Source organism: Siniperca chuatsi, linkage group LG9 (assembly GCF_020085105.1).
Source record: "Siniperca chuatsi isolate FFG_IHB_CAS linkage group LG9, ASM2008510v1, whole genome shotgun sequence".
Taxonomy (NCBI): Eukaryota; Metazoa; Chordata; class Actinopteri; order Centrarchiformes; family Sinipercidae; genus Siniperca; species Siniperca chuatsi.
Window position 1 is genome coordinate 9,155,025 of NC_058050.1, and position 25,629 is coordinate 9,180,653.

Below are 25,629 nucleotides of genomic sequence, written 5' to 3' on the forward strand. Positions count from 1 at the left end.
GCAGCTGTGCACTTAAATCAATTATTTCTAAAACATTTTTAACAATTAAATACACTGCTACCTATAAAGTACACACACACAAAGCTGTGAGAAAGCTGCTACATACACACATCTGGAAATGTGGATCCCCATTTATCCTTTGTCATCCATGTCCAGCTGGATAAAGCCTGCTCTTGTCCGGTGAAACTGAATATGTAATGCTCTCTAAGGTAATTAAGCAAGAGTATCGCAGATGTCTGACGTAGTCTTTAATGAAACAATTGTTTGTTTGAGACACACATGAATCCAGGATGGACCTCCTCAAGGCCAGCTGGTTGTAGTTTATGGGGACAAAGCATCTGTGGAACTTTGACCCTTGAGACTTTTCCACCCAGCTTGACATGTTGGGAGAGGGGTGTAATAATCCAGAAAAGAGACCCAATTGAGACACACTCTGTTGTGAGGATCTCAGAAGGGTGGGAAAGGTTACTCAGAACTGTGTTATTTTTCTTTTGAGTGAGTCAGCACAGCAGTTTTGCTTTTGCTAACTACTTATTGACTGAAACTGATTTATGAGCAAGTCACAGGTCTGATCCCCTAATTTGTCCTTCAATGTCATAGTGATTGTGGGTTTAAGATTTAATTCCCTTCAGTGGGATCCACTTTTGTGCTCTAAAATCTTCCTGGTAAAATGTGGAGTCACAGTATACATGTAGGTGTTTATTAGTGGGGTATAAAAGAAGGACCAAAACAGGGATTCTACAGTGTTTCATAGTGACTGTTCATGCAACATTTGCACATGCCATTATCACCGATTTAATCCAATATGTCTGTCAGGCCTGTGTATGATGAGATTTCCATGTGTGTCTGTGTGTATTTTTTGGCAGGCATGACATGATTTCTAATGGAATTAGTGCCCTGCTAAAGAGAGTGTGTGTGCGTTCAAAGGCCTGAGGTGAGGTGGGGGATCGGCAGAGCAGCCCACAGGGTCCTGCTGTGCTGTCAGAATCAGCAGGAGGCTTCCTGTTTGAGCATGTCTACCTTGGTCTGGTCCAAAACCCAACTCATCGTAAGACTGAGGCGGTATAGACGCACAAAGACTCAATTATTCTATATTCTGTTCATGCTTCATACAGGTCTCATCCCCAAAGGACTGAGACAACATCATGTAAAAGCACACAGCAGGCACAGTACAACTGAACATTGGAAGTAGATTGTATTGTCCACATCTGATAGAGAAATATGTGGAAGCCAACACTGAAGAATATTCAGTTTAATATCCTACAAGTGCCAACATTAAATATACTGCTCCTACTGCTGGCTTTACTTTAATTTTTTAATAAAGTGCTCCACCTACTGGCAATAAAAAGGAAGTGTCAGAATTCAAAGACATGACAAAGTTGAATGCTTCCATATCAAAGTTTATTGCTGACATGCATGTAGAGATCTGATGAAGTAGAAAAATATGTTTTTTTATACAAACGTGTTTTTCATCTGTACAATTACGCAGTTTTCTGTATCTAGATGCCCATGTCCGACCAAGCAGCTTACAACACAGTATCCCATTGGGTTTGAACTACACCACATCTCATATCTTACACCAAGTTTCCAGTTGAAACAGTCAACACTATATTGGTTATATACTGAAGACCTACAACTTTAGAAGCAGGGTCAAAAATCATCATAAAAATTGGACTTTTCAAAATAAACAATAACAATTTACTACTCATCCAATTAAGGGGTATATCTATTTTGCTTTATAGTTTCCTATAGGACGCGAAGGAGTAAGTTATCTTCAAATTCTCTATCAGTTGCTCTAGCACACCTTGCTAGTTTAAAATCATGCAACAGTCACATGTTTTCCAATACAACTCTGTAAAACAAACATTGAATGTGGTACAATCCACTAGCTAGAAAGTGAAACACTTTTTGATGGGAGGGGCAGCAGAAAATAACATCAACGGTCTATTGAACCTGTAGTTACTAATCTGTAGTTGGGCATCATGGAAGATGGCTTAAGACACTTTCCACAGAAGATCACTTAATGTCAGCATTCAGCAATGGCTACAGTGTTCATGAAACACCCTTTTCTGATGAACAACCTAGACTACTACAATACTGCTGTATACCCATGGAATTCACATTGAGGTGGGAGAAAGCCAACAGCTCTCTTTACATCTTATTTTAGCCTCCGGATGTGGTGGTTGATGGCCAACGTGGCCTATAATGCACGTCAATCGGCATGTGTTGAAACAGAGTTGGTATCTCACTGGGTGGAACTACATACAATATGACTGGCGCAGTCACGATGGTACATATTTACATACTGACCAGAGAGTGCAGCCTTGTGTGGGGACTTTTTGGGGTTAATGATAGAACAAAAAAAAACAAAACAAAAACAAACAAAAAAAAAATTACAAAAAACCCTCCCGTAAATCATGATAATGTGCGAGTATTATTTTGTTTGCTGTAAAAAATATAACTACGCAAAAGTCAGTCTCGTTATTAGTGTAGCTTAAGTTGACCACAGACTTTGTGGTAAAATGGCAAGAAAATGATTTAGGAATCCAAAAGGACAACACAAAACAGATGCTACTCTTGAATGAATGTGGCTGAAAAGGATCAAAAGGACCACTGTTGGAATTAACAACGCTTCTTAAAGCTGAGAGAGCAAAGAGATTTGGGGCCTGTTTCACTGGCATAAGTTGCACCGAGTCTTAGAAGATATTTCCATTCAAAAGGACATTTTCTGACGAACTATGATCAATGTCTGTGATACAAGCCCCAGTGTTTTCTTTTTTTGGGGGGGGGGGGGTGAATAAATAAATCAACATGAAATTACAAGGAAAAAAGAAGTAAAGACATTTGAAAATATTCCAGAGCCTATGTTCATGCAATCAGTTTGAATATAAATAGGAAGAAGTCTAGTTAGCCTAAAGCAGGTACCAATGTGCAAAGGCAAGTTGCAGTGTACAGATGCCTAACAGTCACTGGTTAGTAGCTTTGCCATGGTTAGAAGAAACCCTTTGATAAAAGAGAAGAATGCATCAATAGCCAAAACCCAGCAACTAAACTTAAAATCTGAGTCTGTATTTTCATTTCTCTATAAAATATTACAGTATCAATTACCCGCCACCAGCTAGTCCCTCTGTATAGAGAGCCTCCATGGTGAGATAATACAAGCATGTACAAGTTGAGCTAGAGAGAGGGCTTGAGAATGGCAATAGATGTGTGATATTTTCCAATCTTAAGACAGCTTTCATGGCAATTGCTAAAACATTCAGTCAAGCCCCGTCTTAGCAAAGCCTGCTCTGGTTTTCACAGTGTCTGCCACTGAGGCAGGCCAGATAACAGAACACAATGATTGGAGGATAGCTTAAAGGGTCTGTGACTGTCAGAGGTTAACAGCTCGACAGATCTGCCGACTCTTATTCCGCCTGGCCCAAAACACACACGTACATAATCATGGATACTGCAGACGTTATCAAAGCGTAGAATGACAGTTCACATTCATACTGAAAAACACTTGTCCCGTGAGCTGATCAGTGATCTGATCTGAAGAGAAACAGGGAAGTTGGAATACCTGGAAGCCATTTGATTCTGAATGAGGCTGTGGATACCAGTTTCCTTGGCTAAGAGTAATTTTAAGACATGATTTTTGGCAATAGAAACATGACAGTGCCTGATCTTCACTATAATGGCACTGAGGAAGCGTTACCATTAATATGCCTTGGCAGGGGAGGATCCAACAGTTTTTCCCCTATTCAGTTCTTGGCATTGTGACTTCCAGGTACCTCACTCTAGCTGCCTAGACGCTAAAAATAGATTTCCACAGGGATGAGTAAAAGCGACAATGCATTCAGCAAATATCAAAGCAGTCATGTAGACATACTTTGATATTCAGTATCTTCAATCCAAAGGTAGGGATAAAATGCTACTTATTAAGGTAAATATGAGAAAAAGCTTATTCAGATTTTTTGAAACCGCTGAAAAGGTTTCAAAGCATTATCACTCTGACAGAAAACATTAATGCTTTATGTCACTGGTGGCATCAAGACTCCATTGTTACAATCCCTAGTCTCAGAACAGTGAGCATGGTTTACCAACAGAGAAGAGAGACAGAGAGGTAGATTGATTTGAAGTCAGAGTTACAGACAGGACCAGTCTGGATCATTTTCGATACAGGAAAACAGTGGAAACAGAGGAAGGAGTGAGAGGATGAGGGTGGAATGGGGGTATCGAGAAGTGACATCTGTGATCAGGTGATCTGACTTGAGGCAATACCATTAACCACGAGGAAGAGAAGGGGTTGCTACATGATTCTGGTCCTGTATTGCTCAGGGGATCCAGAGTTGTTGGGGAAAGTGTTACAGTAGGGAGATCTCAAAGGAGGGGGAGGAATATGGGGTTAATCATCTCTTCAACACTCCAGGCAGAGCCTTGTGTTAGCCCATGTGTGACTGTACTATCAGGTTGGTTGCACAGTGAGATCTGACTGTGGGTGACCTGAGGGCAAGGAACCTTTGGTTCAGATCTTCCTCCAAGGCTTTCCATGTTTTCACTGGAGGATTCCAGACATGAAGTTCTAAACTGGCAGTTTGTTCTGGTGCCCTCTTCACACCTGCTCCTCCTAGCTTGCCCAAAGCCCACCTGCAAATGGGGCCATCTGTACCCTGGTTCGGGATGGGCCTCCTGTTTGCAATTTCAGTTTTGGGGCTTATCCTCCTCAGTCCTCTCTGGATTCCACTGGTCTCTGGGGAGGTCAAAGAGGCTGAGATGGATGGTTGGGGACTACTTCCGGAGGAAACGTTGTGCCAAGATGGCAGCATCTAGCGGGCTGACAGGCTGGGCGTCGTGGCCCAGGCGCCTTACAGGTGGGATGCTGCCAAACTGGCGCTTGGTGAGAAAGCTCTTGGCCTCATGGATAGTGTTCTTCTCTTCAGCCAACAGCAGCTGCTGGCGCATGTAGTTCTCAAACTCGTACTGTGAAGACTCTTCTATCACCTTGGCCTGAGGGAAGAAAATGTACTCTGTTCAATGTGCTTCAGCATCTGAGCTGATAAATATTACCGAAGTGTATCTGAGGAATAACAAACATGAGCCAAAACCACAGGAAAAGGTGAACTATAGTCAACCTATTTCCACTGTTGCACATAATTGCATCCAGTACATTCGCTAACTTAAGTAGCTCTATTTTAGCTACTCTGGATTCATCCAACAGGCTCCATATTCAGATATGTGATAATCCAATAATCGCCAATAATTTACCTCTTGCAGATGTTCTGGGTGATGGACCTGATCGTCAATATCCGGCACCACCTGCAGAGGGCCACTCAAGGATGACACAGACTGCCTGTGATTAGCAAAACACAATGAGGATGATGATTAACAACAGTAGGGTCGTCAATTTGAATTGACCTATGCGGAATGACTGTATGTAATACTGTGTAACAGCAGGATACTACAAACAATTCTGAATAAATCAAATGTGAAGCCAACCAGTGCAAATCTTTAAAAACTCACTACACAGCTAGTAGTAGACATTTTACACAAATTCATTTCAATTATTGCTCTTCAACAATAAATCATTACTTGAGAATCAACACATTTGATGCATTTTTTCCAAACATCCAGCAGAGGGAGCTATTACCAAGAGGCAATGATGGCACTGAGAGACTCCAGCACCTCTCCTGCAGTAAGCCTCTGCTGAGGGTCCAACACCAGCAGCTTTCGGATCAGGCACACCGTGTTCTCAGACACACGACCATCCCTGTGACGAGGTGGAGAACAGGAAGGGACAGTTTTATTAGCAAACTATGACCATAAGTCACAAGTCTACAAAGGCACTATTTAAAGATTATACTGCAATTTCGTCAGGCCCAAACTGAATATGAAAGTGTGGTAAATTCTCAGCAAATGTTCTGCATAAAAAAACCTTAATCCAGGCTGGAGTATTCAAAAATATTTGGTAAAAACATATAAACAATGATTTTGTTTGAGGGGCAAAACTGCTGTCCATATAACCACAGTTACAGTTAATTTAATTCTGTGTTGCAGAATTTTGAAAGAATAAATAGAGAAAAAACACTACACAACTATGTGCTTGCTGTGAGTGTTGTCAGAGCAGTTCGATTCCATGGCTTTGAATAAATCTCGACCAAATGTCACATGGACAAGTACTAGCACTCAAGTACAAGTACTCACTCTGGGATGGAGTACTCGGCAGCCTTGATCTTACGGAAGAGCTCTTGAGGTATGCTGTCATAAAAGGGGAACTGGCCATACAGCATGGTGAACAGGACCACACCAAGAGCCCACATGTCACTGGGTTTACCACGGTACGGCCGACCTGGAGACAGGAGAGGGGATCAGGATCGGTGTTTGCTGTCACCATTTCAAGAGCCACATTTGTTGATATCAAAGTGCTTTGCTATACTCCAAAATCAGATGAGCCATAGAGGTTGAAATCAACATTTGTTTAGTGCAATGACAGTTTTTGCCCTATGACTTAGGGGTTATCAACCCTTTAACAAGTTCAATTCCTGTCAAGTCACCAGGTATAATGATTAATGAGATGCAAACAAACACAAGCAATGACTCCATATCCATTATATTTCCTAGAAATTTCCAGCACACTGTTGACTTTAAAAAAAATAAATAGGAGAACTGTTTTTATAATCGACCTTGAGCCATTAAAATCAGCTGTGGATTGGCGACGAATAAACTGGAGCTGGACAGGGTGGAGCGTCATGGCTGTGCATAACCATAGGCAGTGTTGTTACAGCCAGGCAGGCAGTAGCAACAGCAGCAGGCAATTATGTTAAAGCCTGACACACATACAACACACACACGGGGGATGGGGGTAGATGGGAGTAGTTTCCCTCCAGTGAGTCATCAGTGCGTGAGTCACCGAAGCTCTGTTTAATTGTGTGCCTGTCACGTTATGCTGATATACACGCCCGGGTTTTATCTACAGTTTTTGAGTGGTTGGAGGTAAGTGATTTCTGTCTGTCTATCTTGCACACTGTCTAGGACGATGTTCTGGAAATCAATGTTTAAATGGATGGAATTGGGTCGACCATGAAGTGCATGCTCAAGCATCGACCTGATTGGTGTGTGGTGCTCAGGTCTTTGACAAATGAGCATTGTGAAGCTAAACAATAACAATGGATTTCTGCTTTTTTCAGACAAAGAAAATGTTTCACACAAAGAGGAAAGTGGCTTCCTCTGCAGACACATACCATGAGAAGATGCAACATCATTGTGATTACACAAAGACAGAGAAAAAAAAAAAAAAAAAAAAAAAAGCTATTCCTAGCTTTTGCGAGTCCGAGATTGCAACATAACCTCTTTATTGTTGCCTAATAACCGGAAAATCAAACACAAGACTGACTGCTTAACGTTATGCAATGCTCTTTAAAAGAATCCCAGGATCACATCTGGAAACGGATCAACAAGGGTCACTCCTGTGGTCTTGCAGTTAATACAACCCTACTTCACATCTTAAAGTTAAAGTGTATAGCAGCAAATCTAAGGCAGTGAAGAAGGTTTTCACACCTGTGCACACATGATCAGTCGCTGCAAAAGCAGGTGCAACAGTTGGATTGTCCGTTTTTTAAAAAGTGACAAAAACTGGGTGATGCTGACCCCCCATGACCCCATGTCATGGGGGATTCTGACTGTCTGAAAAGAACCATGTTTGATGTACATATCGTCCTTTTAAAAATACCATGCATGCAACATATCCGTTTTTCCACTCACCACTTAATACATCAGGGCTGATGTAGGCCGGACTTCCTCTCTGGTCTTTCAGCAGGTCGTCCTCACTCACCAGGTGCTTTCCCAGGCAGAAGTTGGTGATGGTGATTCTGTGAGTCCTGTAAGCACACACAAACACACCTGATAAATACCTTTTATACTTCAGATTTTTTAATCAGGAATACATTTTGAATCAGAAATAGGATCCAAATATTCCCACTGTTAATGAACACCCCCCAGTATAATCAACTTCAAACCATGGAAAATACTTACTAGCAAACTAATAGCAAAAACAGTCTTATTCATCATAACAAATATAAGTTTAGAATGGGAAACACTGCACACCCATAGCAAAATAAAGAAGTAAACACAGGCTGACAGAGACAGGGAGAACTTGGTAGCATGCCTTGTTGTTCTAATAATCTCACGGTTCACTGGGCCTTAAAAATACATCAGTATCTGACGACTGCCAGATGCAAAACAGAGTATACACACCCAGTCATATTAGAAGAAACTCTCGCATGTCCTTATGTTGTACTTGCAGTTTAGATGTTTTATTCTTAAATAATTCAACACGACATTCTTCATCTCACATTCTGACCAGGATCTTAAAGTGTCAGTTGATATCCCTGTCCACATGATGTTCTGACAATTTCTTATAAAATGTCTTTATATTTTATTATTATTAAGTATAGTGAAATCTATACCAAATGAAAAGATCATGATAAGGAAAAGCACATGTGAGAGAATTTTTAAAACTTTAAGACAACCATAAAGTAGATTGTGCAAAACTGGTTGCAACTTGTCATCTGGAACATATCCTACATACTTTGTATATGTATATACTATGACAAGTATAGAACTGATTTTAGAATGATTGTTCTTTAAGCATAGACTTTTCATGCAGCCTGACATCTGTGGGCAGAGTCCTTCTAACTGTCCATTAGTTTCAACTACAGACTGTTTTTTGCCATGAGGGCGTCTAAACTCTAAAGTGCCCTGCATTAGAGGTTTATTGTAGATAATTGTCTCTAATGTGAAATTTTCTCTTACATGTGCTTCATGTTCTTATCTTGTCCTTGTTTTTGTAAATTCCTTTTAAGCTTTAAGTAAACTCTAATGCTCTATCTACATAAAGTATGTTTATTATCATTGACATCACTGTTTTAGCCGACGGCCATCTTCCTTCCTACTTCCTATCAGGCCTGAGACATTTTGAGAACAAGCCCACTCCAGAGTCCAGACACACTGGCACTTCAAAATCTGAGAAGACCCACTGCTGTTACAAGCGATGCTTGATTAATTTGGTTTCTGTGGAAACAATATGGCACTATAAGATTTTTCCCTGAGTCATCAAGGTAGAGTGAAACCTAACAGTATTAAAGCCAAGAAGCTATGGACTGTTCTATATCTCTGCGTTCTTTTAGCACAGAAAATGAAAATAAAAAAGTCGCACTTTGACAAACATATGAGTCACCCTGTGGCTTAGGATAATTGTCTTGATGACTAAGCCTGTATGGTGATGGGTTGGCAAATGAATATATAAAGCTCACAAAGATTTAAAATATGTACACAAACACGCAACTTCAAGTGCCCTCACACAATCATGGTGAACCCACATACACACGCACGCGCACATAAATGCACTCAAAAAGCACATGAGCACATACAAAAGCAGCCACGGTCTAGAGCCTGGGTCCTCTATGGATCACGCTCCTTACCCACATCCGCTTTCTAAAAAGCCTGAGGTCAACAGCTTCCCCTATTCTCTCTCACTTTCACACCCTGCTCCATCACACAAACTCATTGCTCCCATTACAGCGTCTGGAGCCAATTCCCGTCAAACCCTCAATTTTCAACCAAATGCACCAATCTTCCCTTGGAACATTCAGTTCACATCATTTCTAGCTACTTATGTGATCCAACCATTCAACAGCTTTTGTGATCCAAGACTACCATACAGTGGCCTTGTGATCTGCACAAGGATAGGCCAGAGGAACAGAGTGCAATGCTTCAAGGGACCCTCGACATAAAAGCTTCCTTTATAGAGCAGTCTGTTCTTTTGTCTGTGTGCATCACGACCCAGACTTCTATTCCTGCACCGGAGATTGGGTAAATGAAATTGCATGTTTGCCTCATGAGGCAAGGGTCCCTGAGGTCTGAAGAGAGACCATACCATCTCAGCTTCCTGGTCATGTGACCCTGGGTAAGTGAGGAAACCAGAAACCTCAACAGCCCCCATGATTTCTCCCCCACAACATTTTGCTGAAAATACACCATCTGACAAGAAAGGAGGTTAAACGCAGGGCAACTTCTACAGAGACCAGCAAATTTCATTTCTCAGAACTGTTAGGAACAGGTTAGGTTGGAGGGTTATACTAGGACCCAAGCTTTACTGTAGCAAATGTTTTTATTCTAATTTGTAATCTACTATCTTAATATGTAATAACAAATTTCAAAGATAATTCTAGGGTAAATTTGTGCCAGACAGCTAAAACAAACAAACACCAATCTTCTAGTTTAGTCATAAGGGCTTCATCCCTGAGACAATAACTAACAGGACCTATTTGGTAGAAATAAAAACAAAACAAAAACAGAAACACACCTTGCTGTGGTGTGTCTATGTCTATGAATGCCCCCTTATAAAATACAACAAAAGTTTAGGAAGTCAAAAACAGCTCTGACATACATCATAAATCCTGCAGATTGATTTATGACATCCTGCTTTCATAACAGCTGGCTCTGCAAGAGGAAATCACATCATTCTTGCATAAACTGCTGAGCTTGTTGATGGCTTTGGTGCATTTCCCAGAGTGACGACAAGCAGCACGGTAGGAAAGGGGATTTTGGGATCGGTCTGCATCTAAAGTCCTTCCCATACAGACTATACAGTCATATACATCCAGGGTGGAGTGAAAGAGGAAACATGCAAGCAAGCAATGTATGATGCATAAAAGAGACAGGAAAAGTGAAAAAAAGGGATATGACAAAGGGGATAAAACAGAAAGACAATGAATGCAGGAAAGGGATTGGGGAGGAGAGTAGATGGTAAATAAATGATGATGACTATGTGTGCGTGTGCATGTGTATGTGTATGTATATGTGTGTGTGTATGATGTGCGTTGCGGTGTGAGTCAGCTCTGAACTATGGGGCCTTTGGCAGGCCTCTCCTTTGTCTCCAGCTGGGACGGAGTGTTCCGCTCGTCTGCTCCTCGCCCCACCACCCTCCTCCCCTGGCCAAAACACTCTCCTGTTTCATCACCACCATTACTGCTGCTGCTGCTGCTGCTGCTGCTGCTGGGGGCAACGGGCTCTAATGCCTGAGACGCAGTATGTGGTAAAAAGATAAGCCAGGAACATGACATCTCAATGCACATACTCAGACATGCAGATCATGTATGAGAAATGACTGAGTAGAGTGTGAAACAACTCTATGATTGCACTTGTGCATGATGCAAGCATGCTTGATGTTTGGATGTGAAGGTGTATGAAAGCCAAGTGTAGGAACAGAGAGTGTTTGTGTGTGTCGGTGTTAGTCATGTTTGATGATTATCAGTCTCCAAGAATGTGCATGCGGATCTCTGCTGTTCAGAGGCAACCTAAACTTGGACAAATTCATATTAAAAAGCAAGTAGCAGCTAAAATAGCAGTATTCACACTGTGAGAGTGACTTTCACCCCCTGAATACACACACACACACACACACACACACACACACACACACACACACACACACACAATCTCTCATACACTCTTTACGTATGGTATTTGGAGAGGGCTTTACAGTTGAGTAGTTTTCTGCAGGGCCTATCTGAACTGTAGCACTCTGTGACCTAAGGTGCACTCACCAGGGTCCTGTGTGCTATTTAACATTGCTCACACCCTACCCACCCAAAACCCTCTCCCACCGAGAACAAAGCAGTGGCATATTCTTTGCTCTGTTTTGCACCAGAGTCCGGTTCACCCTCCGCTTCCAAAAATCCAACCATGGGGAATGAATCATCAGCCTTTACTCAACACACAGACACGGACCCAGAGTCAGGCACAAGAGAGCAAGGCTTTACGTTCCTACAACTGATCTCACTCTTAGTCTGAGAATGTGACCCCTGCTTGGGTTTAAAGCCAAATGCACATTGGATACAGGTTGCTGGGGCCAGCTGAGGCCTCTCACACACGTGAGCTGAGACAGAATGACTTACTGGCAGGCTAAAATGACTGACCTGGTATAATGGGAGAGGTTTTTGGCCAGCTAACTGATTGACAATGCCGAATTAGTAAATGAGTTTCGTCTTACCGTTTGTTCAGCACCATGTTTCCCAGCTTGAGGTCTCTGTGCACAATGTTTTTCTGCATGCAGGAAACAAGGATAAGAGAAGAAAAAACACGTGGTCAAATCGTGCTTAGTGAATCATTGGTATCAAAGCAATCAATCAGTTTGTTTTTGAGAGTGGCAAACGAGCATGAGAGATGAGTAATCGGAAAGGATGTGCAACTAGCTAACAATAACAAAGCGCTTTCCCCTACAGTTGACAAAAACATTGTAGAATCCAAGTTTTCTTCATTGATGAAAATAGAAAACTGTGCATTCATATTCTCTTTTATGCACACTGTCTGTAGTATAAATAATAACTGATATATTCGAGTATCAATGAATATATATATAATGAGCGATATGGCAGATGACCACATCGTCATATTCAAGTTATTTGTTGCACATTTTAGTAATTTGTTTCTGCATTAAAAGCAGTGGCGTTTAGAAGAAATAAATTTTTACATGCAAGCGACTCGCTATCCCTCTCTCACACAGTCACAGACTCCCCAAATTAATTAACCATCGTTATCCTGACTGAGTTAACTCCAGTTCCAGCTAACAATAACAGCGGGTCGATCATATGGAGGTGGCTCAGTTTCTGGAGGGCAGATGTTAAACAAACTACTATCCTCTGCAAAATATACCACAAAATGATTGCTACTGAAGACAGCAATACCACAAATCTATCCCTTCACCTAAAACTGCCCCTAGTGCAGAATAAAGAATGCATAAAACTTTATTTAAAAGAAAAAGTGCCACAAGATGCCAGCAGCTACATTTGAAGTTTATGGGATTAAAGTTATCCGTTGCTACAACAGATTTCCATCTATCGGATTCCAGAGAGGCCATGTATGAGTATAGATCCGAAGGGAAAAAAACCTATGGGACTTAGGAATCTACTGGTGACAGCTAGCTGATTTGTGAAGACGTACAATCTACTGTGATGTAGGCTACCACACGATCATATAAAGCATGTCATTATTGATGATCTTATCACGTTGGTTTCGCACATGATGCAGATTTATCGCCTTTTTCAGCCACTCATATGTTGAAAGCAGTTGCGAGTTGTCTTTGTCACCCCTTTAACATGGGAACAGATCAGAAAACAAGGAGGATTTATACTAAGACATAATCAAATATACTATCAAAGAGAGGGAATTAGAAATAAAGACCTGTCTCTAAGCCTGCTTCAAAATAAAGGCTTGGTACCCTCTGGCTTCTGCAAGTGAGAGAAATAAAAGCCTAGGCCACTATTTGTGAATTTACGGTATGTTATTTTGGAGAAAATGGGAAAATATTGAGATACATTGTGGCATAGCTTAAAAATATCAAGATATTATTTATAAGCCAGTCCTAAAGAGAAGTGCACTTTTTCTTGGAGTAGCCTGCCCAATTCCTTCCTAGACTCACCTTATGAAGGGCCTCCACCACACGCACCACATCGTAGAAGATGACGATGGCCTCGCGCTCGCTCAGTCGCTTCTCCTTTATGACATAATGCTGGAGGTTTATTAGATCTGCCGTCTTGTCACTGAAGTCATGAGCGCACAAGCAGTCCAGGACGAGGCAGATCCGCTTCTTCATCTTGCGCATTTTATTGGCCTCCATATCCTCTACTATTTCATAGGCTCGATCCTGGGGAACAACAAAAAAGAGAAGTGTGAGCAGCTAGCTTCAAGAAGGTGCCAACTTTGTAAGTGGACAACGTTGGTGATGTATTTTAGAGGCAATTTTCAATAGCGTCCAATCAATATAAGTTTTGGCATCCATGAATGCATAAAACTGAATGGATTCCTGTACTATAATGGCTGATCAAGCTGATTCATTCAGCTTTAAAGACAGAGATTCAAGCAGAGTAGACGCCATCAATCATCAACCTGCATGTAGCCGAGAAGACACATCTACCCCTCCACATAGGGTGGTGGAGGATGAACAACAAAGGTCATTCCTCTTCTTCCAACTCCAGTCTTAGCAGAGTCACCACTTTTTATTGATTTCTGTATCAGGTTGTCAGTTTTTTTTTTAGATGCAGTCAGCACCTCTGAAAGCGTACATTATTAAGTGGTTCTCTCACAGTGGAGATGCACTATAATAATCCAATCAATATTGCAGGCCTAAATGAATCAGAGTGCATGGCTCAATGCTGCTATTCTGAGAACGCCGGATGTGAAAGAGAGACAAAAGGAGAAAAACACAGAGACAGAGAGAGACAGAGACAGAGAGAGAAGATGGAACAATAACAAAGTTAGAGGAGGAGGCAGACGGGAAGACAGGTGAGGGAGGGGGGTTCATTGTGAATGGATTGGGCCGTGAATAGAGAACAGAACAATAACAAAGTTAGAGGAGGAGGCAGACGGGAAGACAGGTGAGGGGGGGGGGCTCATTGTGAATGGATTGGGCCGTGAATAGAGAACAACTGCAGATAAACATGGCGTTTAATGGTACTCCCACTTCTCTACTGAAACAATCGTGATAGGGAAAATGCAAGCAGCTGGCTGGATTAATGGCACGCTTACCTTTGCTATTATTAAGCTGATAAGAGCATGCTGTTACTTGTACTGACATGGTGACGCCATATTCTGAACGGAATAGAAAGTGACAAATTTCTCCATGCGAATGTTGGCATATTTATCATGTTCAATTATACAGAATACCCAAACAGTGCAGAGTAATACACCACAAACTGTGGTCACACACCCTTCAACTCTTCTTTTTTTTTTGCCCATCATATTCATTATTTGGCTGATGATATACTATGCACCTGTCAACAGAAATGTAACTTAATTGCCAAATGTGTGCAGGTCTCAGTCTACCTGGAATAGGCCATGGTGGTGGACCACCCCATCCTGGTTGTGCAGCAGAGAAAGGAGGGAGTACTCTGTGTGCAGCAGCATCTTCCCCTGCCTCTCCTCCTGAGTCTCCCCTGCAGAGTCCACGCGCTCCTCCAGCGTCAGGATCTGCCGTAACGCACAAGAACAAAGCTAACATTAGAGGTCACAAGACAAGAGCTCATATAGGATCAGACAGTGGAAAGAGAACTTTAACCATTTAGTATGAAGCTAATCTTCAGTCCTTAGACTAAACCTTTTAAATGACTAAAGGCATGACATTAACTTACATCTGCTTAGCATTTAACAAGAAGTCACAATCTGTGGAGTAGAGATGGTATAACAGGGCTGCAGCTTTAAAACAGTGGCTCATATACAAATGTGAAGTAAACAAGCTGTGCAGCAGACACTGAGGCGCTGTAGTCACTGGTATGAGGGTAGGGTCACGCACTGACTCACTACATGTGGGGGTTAAAAGTCGACATTCCAGGTGGGGCGCAACCTTCTTCCCGTCCTTTCCCCTCTGCTATAGCCCCCTCCCTTGTGTAATAGACATTGGATAGCCCCAATAAAAAGATTGCCGAAGTTTTGTTGTTTGCGCCACACTGAAACAGGGGGCCAGAAAATGAACACCAACAAAGGAAGGTCAAAGGTTCAGATGTCTACTGGGACATCATAGCTTTGTTTTGAATGATATGCTCAATTTTTATTGAAGTATGTGCTTAACTCATTGTGTTTGTGAACAAGAAAAACACATAAAATGTGCCAACCCAACTTACTTTGAGCTGATAGAAGTCGTCTGTGCCGTCCTTTCTGGCCAGACACTGCACTATGCTGGGCACTGGTGAGTTGCCCAGGCGAGGCCCTGCAAGGATAAGAAAAGGAACAGCTGCATGACCAAAAGGCAGGCTACATGCCGGAGTGTGTGCTCTCACTGCAACTCATTAAAGGCTGCATGTGCACGTACCCATTAGCACCCCTAGTGTAATGTTTTCTTTGGCACTCTGCATTGTAAATAGTGGAGGAGTGGTGTAGTAGAAAACATACAAGTTTGAGAGTATGGGAGAGAAATACATTTTTCAGAGGGAGGAAATAGCCTTACTCCAACACAGACGCAGGCCTTTCTGACCAATGTCATGGTGATCAGCAAAATTATTCACATTCTTGTCTCAGGCGTGAGTACACACACGGAAACACCCCACGACTCTCACATCCACACACAAACTTGATAAACATGTTCACAAAAAATGTCCACTCGATGCACATTGCGCAGCCACACAGACATCTTTGACTACTATTCTCATACTTTTAGTGTTTGTGCAAGCGCTAGTAGCTTTCTTACCAAGGATGAAGGGCCCGGCTCTCTTGGCGTTATTGCCGGATATCCCAGGACATTGCAGCTTGCTGGCCCTGCTTGATGTCTCTCCAGCCCCCCTCTCCGAGGAGCGCCGCTTGGACATACTGGAGCTCTACATGGGAATATATCAGATTAGTACATGGGATAAAGATAGTCAAGTTAAAGGATAAGTGCATACATGTGACTGCAAGGACATAAACTCTCAACCAATGACAAAAAACAACATCAGTAATCTGTAACCAAACAATGGTTTTATAAATAAATTGTCTGTTTAAAAAAAAAAAAAAAAAAAAAAAAAAGACTATACCCAGAACTTTAGTAGTGGTACCACAAACTGGTCGAGAGTGCTCTGATTAGTGAACAGAAGTGAAAGGAGGTAAACCTCAGGGCAGCTCCTCCCTGCCTATTTTAAATATCCCTCCCACACATTTACCAACACCTCAGTGTGAATGTCAGGCCATTACACTCCATTCAGAATGATGGCCGCTAGCGTCAAGGGTGACACCTCAGATTCAATCTCCCCAACAGGCAATGTGAATATGCTGCAATCTGCTATTTAAATGGCAAACACTCATGTAAATGCATTGCACTGGCACAAAATTCTTTAAAAAGAAGCATTTAATTTTTTTTATTTGTGTCCCAGCACTGAACCACTATCCATTTTTAGCTTTTCGTGCTGCAGTGGACATGGGTTTAGAAAATCCTTCCGTTCTTAATCTGCGCATTTTATCTCAAAATCTGTACAGCCGGCTTATCTGCACAGACCTTCCTCTGAAAAGACACTCATGTTTGAACAAGGGTGAAACATAAAAAATGCCAAGCCCTTACACTATGATAAGGAACTAGATTTACATGTCAGACGAACCAGTGACACAGTGTGACACATCATCATTACATAAACTACTTCAACTGCCAGAGATCTACCTCCCAGAAGTCAGAGCAAGAGGTATGCTTTGTTTACTGATACCGAGTTCCAATGTCATGAAACCCCATCTGTTTCCCGTAACAGGGAAGTAGTGCCTTGAACCGAGAGGAATGATTCACCCTGCTGTCGTCCTGAGTTTCCATTGGACAGAAATGCTTAAATGTTCAAGTTTTCAATTTTTTTCAACAAAAAAATAAAAATAAAATAAAAATCACCTCATAGAAGTTAGGTCCACAAGAAGAGCAACACAAAGTGATATGTCTGAAGTAAAAGTGTCACTGACTGATAGCGGTTGAGTGCATATTTTTGCCAGCTACACACAAGAGGGGTGATTCAGACTAATAAAATCCAAAACACTTCATAAACTGCAAACTAGGCATTGAGTGGAGATCTGACCAACATCAAAAAAACTTCAGAATATGTAATCAGTCTTGCAAGTGGAACAAGCTAGAGAAAATTTATATTTTAATGAATTGGGCCATCTTCCTGTTTCAAAACTAATCGTGCACCACTCGCCAGTTGGCGTTTTTGGGCAGAGAGGAGGCAGGACAGTTGGCAGTCAGTATGGGCTGGTATGAATTCTCACTTCCATGAGGCTTTTTGTGATCCCAGACAGCAGACAGTGTCATCATCATGTCTCTCGCCCATCTGTCTCCATCTCCACTAGTCATCACCCACTGAGTCTGATGAGCTGAGGTTTTCTGACAGCATTTATGGCACAAGCCAGAGTGACACCAAGTCACGCTGCCAATAGTAAGAGAGCATCTTACTCTAGAGCACGCAAGGCAAAGCAATGGATAATCTAGCGGCCAAAGTGGTTGGCAGAATCGACAATGTACATACCGATTCCAGTGCTGCCAGTACATGCTATTAAATTGTTGGTTGAGTGCTAGAAAGGCTGCTAGATTGAGTAAAATAAGCAGACAGAGCCAAAACTATCAGGCATTTCATATGTGACCATTTCCCACATTTCTAACAAGGTGCAATCTGTGATCATACCTTGTATGCATTTCCTTTCTCTACAGTTACATAGTCAGAGTTAAAAAAAACCCAACAACAACATACTAATCCATGCACCTTGGACTTATAACACTAAACTGACTCATGGACACAAACAGCAACACAACAAATGGACCCAAGGCTATTCATCTACCTACTAAACACCAGCAGTAGTGCTGTGGAGCCAACCCCTGACACATCTAAAAGCAAAGGTCAATGCAACCAACTAATGCACACTGACCTAAATGACATCAGCGCGATGACAGCACACAGCTATCCTTTTTTGACACTGCTTTGCCTCTCTGCACAGCCAGTGATCTGGCAAGCAAGACTGCCTCTGCCTCTGACTGTACCAGAGGGAGGACAAGAACAGATACAGCCTCTGAATCATATCACACAAAAGGAGGAGAGACACGCTGCCGGTGCCCACGAGAAATGTGGGCTCCTTAAATAGTATCAGAACAAAACAACCACGTAGGTGTCTCAAGATCCACCCACCCAGACTCCATGCCACTTGTCTGGCTCTGCAAGAACAGCTTGATTGCAAAATCAAGGTAGTATCAGGATGGATAAAGAAAGCATGACACTTGAGTAGGTAGTAAACACATAAGTGGATAACAAAATCTGGAGCTATCATAAATCCAGCGAGACAGTATGATCCAAATCAATGAATTCACATATACCTCAAACACAAAAGTCAGGACAAAGAAGTAAAGCAACTAGAAGGTCACACACCCTTCAATCCTGCTGCTTGAATGAAATGTCAATCAATCATGTCAGCTCATACACACATCTACCGCTATCATGCCTACCTCTTTACTACCGTTGTTTACTACATTATTGCAATAACAACGTCCACAACAAGTCTATGTACACAAGGTCACACTCTAAACCACTAGACGAAAATAATTATAAATGCTATCAAACTGTCACACATTGTTTGGTGCCATTTTGCGACCACAAGGTCTGGACACCGTTCAGTTCTGGCAGCGAACAGTGTAAACGAGAGTAAAACGCTGACGGTATGCCTTACACCTTGTGCAAAACCACTCCACAGACAGCTAATAACTCGAGTAGCCAGGTGCTAATGTGTTTTGCCCACAACAATTACTATTTGACCACCTTGAGACGTTTAAAAACACACACTAAACCGCATTACACGGCGTGCGTTGATGTAACAACGTCTAACTGAGATGGTTGTTTAAATAAACACAAACGTAGCTACACATTATTTTCTGATGTAACGTTATATTTAAGTAGGATAACATAAAACCAAGCTTGAGTGCACAAAGAAACTTAGTACGACAACAAATCTGACTGAATTCCACGGCAAAAGACGCCGCCACAGCTTCAGGCACACCGGCCACACAAAGGGGCACACAACACAGGAGTTGGGCTTTCGGTGCAAACTACACAGAGCAGCCGTTAGCTAAGCTACGGCTACTTGTATACGTATGTGCTAGAGTTTTCAGTATGATTGCTGACGGGTGATGTTAGGTAACACCAAGCCGGAGGCGACAGAGCAGCCGGGAGGCCATTTAAACAAAGTAGGTAACATTACAGCTGGCTTGCCAGAAAGCTAGATAGCAATGTAGTCGTCACCTCGCTTACCTCGAGCAAAAACCGCCGGGTAGTCTGCGTTGTCTGCTTACAACATGGACATTTCTTGAGTAAACGCTGTGGTGGATATGCGGGGCTTCTCGCTTAAACGGGAGAGACCACAGAGGGTTGGTTTCGGGTTGTTTAGCCTCTGTTACCGAAATGAGCAATTAAGGAAAAGCCTCCTCTTCGCTGATCGCATCTTTCCACAGCTACAGCACCACCTGACAACGGAAATGACGCACACACTTATTTGATTGACAGCTGCGATCGACCAATGCCAACACCTATCTGTTTTTTCCTAGTAAATAGGTTGCGCACTGATGATGAAATTCTTTGCATAATAAAAGTTGCTAAATGAATGACCTTACGTCATAGTTCTCTATACGGGAAATGTTTGAAACAAGTTTAAGTGCTATGAAATAACACTACTTGCAAATGTCAGTGTGGACATACAATATTATAGTTATTTTGTTATTTATTGTGTCATGCAAGTAAATGCCCAGCCCACTACCATTGTAGTGGTTAAACATTTGTCAGACAGAACATAAGTTCTTACATTAACATTGCATTGCAAACTAAGAACTTTTTTCTTCTGTCCTACAAATAAAAGCTGCCACCAAAAGTGCTTAAAATCTTTTTTTTATAATCATCCAACCACAAGAAAAAATAGTGCAGCCCTTAAATTATAATATACAAGATAGTTACATAAAGAGCAATATAACATGAAATTAAGTTCATCTTAAGTCCCACCTAAATCACATAAAAATAGCCTTTTCTATTCAGGGAAACCATTAAACTGACCTGTGTCTATAGCTAAAGTAATGTACTTGAATGTAACTCTGCACAAAGAGATCTTTGGCTGTTGGTTAAGGCTCTACCCACTATAGTTGCTTTTTAATGAGACACATGTTGCACTGACTCAGTGAAACTGTGTATCATTGAGTTCATTTAGCACTCATCTGATAAAAGCATTAGATTTTCAATATTTGAGACTGCTTGAGATGCTACCTGTGTGCTGAAATTGCAATTAGGTAGGGTTTCATTGCTAACACACAACCATCAATTCAGCTTACTAAAAAGTCTTACTCATTTATTCCTCAAGCATAGATTTGAACGACAGTGACATTTAGTAAAGCCCACCTACATTCCCAATATAGACTCCCCGATTAACCTTAAATTCCACCCACAGCTACCAGTTTCAAACCAGTGGGCAGGTGTGATAGACACAGAGAGTACAACCTAAATGGCAGAGGTTTATTTGAGTTGCACTAGTCTTCCTGCCTTGACTCAGCAGAGCACTTGCCCCTGGCCACATGAAACATTTGTCAGCCTGTGGCTTTACAGTGTCCTGCCCACAGTCTTCAAAGAGGAAACTGAATCATAACTCAAAATGTAGCGTTTGTGAGAGAAACATGTTTAGTGGCTCTTTTATGCATGTTAAGGGAAACTAAGGTTGACTGGACTTTAAAGACTGTTTTGTTTGCAAATTCATATTTTTGTAATATTACTTGTGGCCCTAATGGAAAAAGCAGTGCTTCCTTTTATAGCACTTTTTAAACTTTGTAAGGGAAACATCTCTTTGAAATATGTGACTATTATTAAGTATCTTAGAATTCACATTTGTGTTGTTTTTGAATGTGCCACTAAAATGGAATTATCTTTGTGATGAAATATATAGGGAAGATTTTGTAGATCTTTATGGTGAAATGTTGTTTTCTGGTTGGTTGGTTGATTCCAGTGAACAGTCTTACAGGGTGACTGGCATGGGCTCTGGTTTCTGTTTGTTTTGCAGGTTATATCCTCAGGGCACGTAGTGTCTTCTTTGCCAAGATTATTGGGAAGCCCTCACCAGAATCCTCCTCCCCCAGATCAATCCAGAGAAATGTCTCAGCATGTTTTGCCTGCATGGTATGCACCATATTTGCGTGTGTGTCTGTCTGAGTATGCTTGACTGGGGGAATGCAGACTATCTCACATTAACCTGTCTGCAGGCAGACTGCACACAAATATCTTGGGTACAGATAGCTGTTGCCACAGCAATTCTCATTGTAGGTCTGTGCTGGAGGACAGGAGTCCTGGAGGAGAATTGTGGATTACATTCAATATTGCATTTATTGTTCTGGTTTGGTGGTTAAATATGTAAGTATAAATCAATAGAATCAATCACACATTTGTTGTTGTTACATTTCAGTGAATACTACACTCCTAAGGCAAGTTAATTAGTGAAAAAAACCTAGGTCTTATGAGTATGCCTATCACCTTTTGGTGCATTTTTAAAAAAGACAGCATGACTGCATAATAAAATACACTGTAGCAATGTGTGGTAGTCAGTTTGGACAGACGACATACGGAAAGGTCAGACAGCTCCCCCTACTGTTACATCTTTTCAACTACAACAAGCTGTTCCAAGGTTCATGCCATTATTAACACACTATTGCATCAGTACCCAAGCCAATGATACAATTCATGCAATAATATGTGTACAAACATACTTTTTTAAATTAAACTATTTATTAAAAATCTTACATCGCACATTCAACAATTTAACAACTGCAGCAATATGCACTCTCCTATACACAGAAAATGATACATTCAAATAAATATGCAATATACATATTTACATATTTGACAATTTCTTATATTACATTACTCTACATTATAATAATGTACTCATTAATGAGCACATTTATGGACCATAGCTCAACATTCAGAGACATCACAGGGTAGTGAAAAATGTCTTATAAGTTGCTCCTCATACTGTTTTAAGGTAGTACAGCGTGATGCAAGATAAACATATTTCTCACCAAAATAAAGATTTGAGGGAATTTGAATCACATTAAAAAGAGCACTTGGGTTTCCTCCGATTCCTCCACAATATAATTTAATCATGTGTTCATTAGAATACAGAATAAGTTAACAAACTCCCTCTTCATACTGTGTAACATCAACAAATGAATGAATTATGGACTATAAGCCTAAAACTGTGATGCATTATTAACATTTAAGATAACTGACATTTTATGAAATTAAAGGAATGCATATTTTGTGTGCAGCAACGCAGTCGGACAAAATGCAACATCTTGAAATTACACAAGCAGATGTTTTGCTACTACCACATACACATGTTCAGCACACTGATATAGGCCTACTGTATGTTTTGATGCACTGAAACTCTTTTCAGTTTACAGCAAACGTATTATTAGAGTGTATTGCAGCACAAAGCTTGGCTCACCACATTCTTAGTTTTTAACTATGCAAATTTGCAGTTGGTCATTTGACAACCAATGGAAACTGCTCACATCTGCATTTTAAAAGCACCCAAAGAAGAAGGTTTTCTGGCTGCACATGAGGTTGCTGTAGTGTATTTGAAGGTACAGACAGCAGACTGGTCCACAGTAGAACAGACTGTTGACGATGTATTGTGCCCCATCCCCTGGGCTTTTCTGTCAGGGTGACCATGTCACAGGCCGTCCATCATGGCCAGAAGGTCGTCTCCTTTGCTGCTGGCACTGGGAGATTGATCTCCAGACTCTGTGAACTCTCCCATGATCTTGGCCAGCTCTGCATTGGCCTGCTGGTCCTGAAAGACAATGTTATCCACAAATCAAAATGCCAGAGTGGTCATTGCACGGACTTACACTTCATTACAGTAAATCCTGTTAGACTGGCAAAGCCTCACATCTCTGATCACTGACTGTAAAGCCTATCATTGAGATAAGTCCAATTTGGCTCTGAGTCCAATCATGGGGGTTGTTTATCAAGGGTAAAAAACGGCCTACTAGTTGCTACAGGATGGGGCAGTGCAGACCACATTGGTCCTGACCACATTGTGAGCTGTCCCAGATGCTACAACAGCTTTTAAACATGTTTGATTTCATCGGAGCCAAAAACAAGTGGGCTTGTAGTTGAGGCACCTCGGAGACAAGTCTGAGATGGGAGGAGAGCAGCATCCAATCAGAGCACAAGAGGAAACAGAGGGCTCTGAAAAATGGACAGTCCAAAAGAAAACAAGCATCATGGCTACAAAGAAGGCAAAGATGGGGACTAATGTCCATGGATTGAGTGGACACAAGAGATGGAGGGGAGGCTCAATGAACTCTGGCCCCTGTCAAGCCCCATCACTAGCCAGACGTAAACAAACCGCACGTAATTTCCGGTGAGTGACTTCTTGCATGTTTCCGTCGACTATCACGATCATTTGCTCCCGTCCCAGATCTCTCCAGCTAGAGTAATGTTGTAATCAATACACCTTGTCTGAGATCATTTGTGTCATTTCTGCACCCTAATGTCTACAGTCAGGGGAAAAAAATGTCTGGTGGTTTGAGCAGCACAGCAACTCTGAGATTTTCAAAGTCTTGTAGTCTGCACTTGCCCTTAGATGACAGGTGTAGGTCAGACTTTTTGTCACTAAATGTGCAGTAAAGGTTAGATTTTCATAACACAAATACTCAACATCCAATTATTTCCTACTGAAAGAAACACTTTGTGAGGACAGATAACTAAGCTTTACCTTTGTTGCTTGAATGTTTATGACTCCATATGAAAGCTCATCTGGTCTTGATATTAATGCCTCTCTGTAATAAAGGAGGGTCACAAAGTTAAATAGTTAGAGTTTTTCACACAGGGAAAAGTAGCAGTTTCATGTGATCAAGTGCCATACAATACACTGACAGTACACAAACAAATAAGGGGACTCACTCTTCTTCCTCATCGGTGGCAAAGAGGTTGACTCGGAAGCCGCTGTCTGCATTTCCTGGTTTCTGAACTTCTAACCCTCCCATTAACTTGGCCAACAGATTCAGCTCCTCTTTGGCAAGAGGGTTGGGAGCAGTGTTGACCTGTTGACACACAATGGCTTGTTTACTTCAGTATATTTTTGCTGTACATGTTGCTTACAAGAGTATGGTTCTGGACCAGGATCACTTTACCAAATTCCTGTGCATGTTATGTACTGTGGACACTGCAAAGAGTTAAAACATGTCAAAACCAGTCTTAAAAATGTAACATGTGGATGAAGTTCATGAACATTTTGTGTATTAATAAAATAATTAATGTTTACAGTGCTGACAGTGAAGCTGTTTCACCTTAGTGTGCTGAGCAGAATTTTTAGATGTTCCTGACATGTGGGTTTCCACTGGGCGGCTTACACTGTACCTGAATGAAGAGATGAATGAACACTTATGCTTATGCAAAATAATGGCAAAGATGACCTGCACAAAACATTGCAAATGCTTTATTTACAGTATATGGTTCTGTGCAATATGTCAGACAAACAGACACACTATCATGGCATAAATTAAGATTACTAAATCAAAAGCTAATGGGCTTTCTAGTTTGTCTTTTAGAAATCTGTCCACTCATCCAGTAGACTTTAACTTTTTACTAACTGGTGGAAAGTTCCAGGCATTTAATCCTCTATAGGTAGTTCACACTGTAATGTAATGAAATCACGTGACATCAAACCACATACGTTTAAATGCCTGGGACTCCCCAACTGTCAGTAAAGTGACAGTGGTAAAACGTTGTCAAGACTACACCATAAAGTTCAGTTGCCTTTAACTTAGTATTTCTAAATATATCATTACCTGGATAACAGACAATCATTATTAACCCATTGTCATAAATACAGCACCACCAGGTCATGTTCATCTACGTCTTTTGTACTTTGCAGTGTCTTACATGTTTGTGCCTAGTTTGGTGACCCTGTCTCCAAATATCTCGAAAGATCCCTCCCGGAGAGCAGGAGTATAGTTTCCTCCGCTATTGAACTGCAGCCTGGTCACCTCTTCCCCAGTACAGCTAAACATCCTGGAATTACCAGATACAAAAACACAAAATACTATGGACAAGCATGCTTTCAGTACCTTTT

At 41.4% G+C, this 25,629-nt stretch overlaps 2 protein-coding genes across 3 annotated transcripts in view; both read right to left on the reverse strand.

Annotated features, from left to right (window-relative positions):
- Positions 1-1,382: 1,382 nt before the first annotated feature.
- On the reverse strand, positions 1,383-20,008 carry stk40 (serine/threonine kinase 40). Of its 2 annotated transcripts, none has more exons than XM_044208461.1 (11): positions 19,770-20,008; positions 16,220-16,346; positions 15,657-15,742; positions 14,863-15,006; positions 13,460-13,684; positions 12,032-12,084; positions 7,741-7,856; positions 6,184-6,328; positions 5,630-5,749; positions 5,248-5,332; positions 1,383-4,989 (listed from the first exon to the last, which is right to left on the reverse strand). In XM_044208461.1, exons 2-11 carry the CDS (start codon positions 16,335-16,337, stop codon positions 4,771-4,773), a joined length of 1,311 nt encoding a protein of 436 aa, XP_044064396.1. In that variant the 5' UTR covers positions 16,338-16,346; positions 19,770-20,008; the 3' UTR covers positions 1,383-4,770. The 2 variants fall into 2 exon arrangements, with proteins under 2 accessions (XP_044064396.1, XP_044064397.1); XM_044208462.1 differs by lacking the exon at positions 19,770-20,008 and adding an exon at positions 16,542-16,562.
- A 2,241-nt stretch (positions 20,009-22,249) lies between these two features.
- Positions 22,250-25,629, reverse strand: part of oscp1b (organic solute carrier partner 1b) — a 9,612-nt gene continuing 6,232 nt past the window's right edge. Inside the window, exons 7-11 of the mRNA XM_044208464.1 lie at positions 25,440-25,568; positions 24,845-24,914; positions 24,459-24,598; positions 24,271-24,334; positions 22,250-23,340 (exon numbers count right to left, since the gene is read on the reverse strand). Of these exons, the coding sequence (XP_044064399.1) occupies positions 23,221-23,340; positions 24,271-24,334; positions 24,459-24,598; positions 24,845-24,914; positions 25,440-25,568 (523 nt within the window). The 3' untranslated portion in view covers positions 22,250-23,220. The remainder of the gene's footprint in view (positions 23,341-24,270; positions 24,335-24,458; positions 24,599-24,844; positions 24,915-25,439; positions 25,569-25,629) is intronic.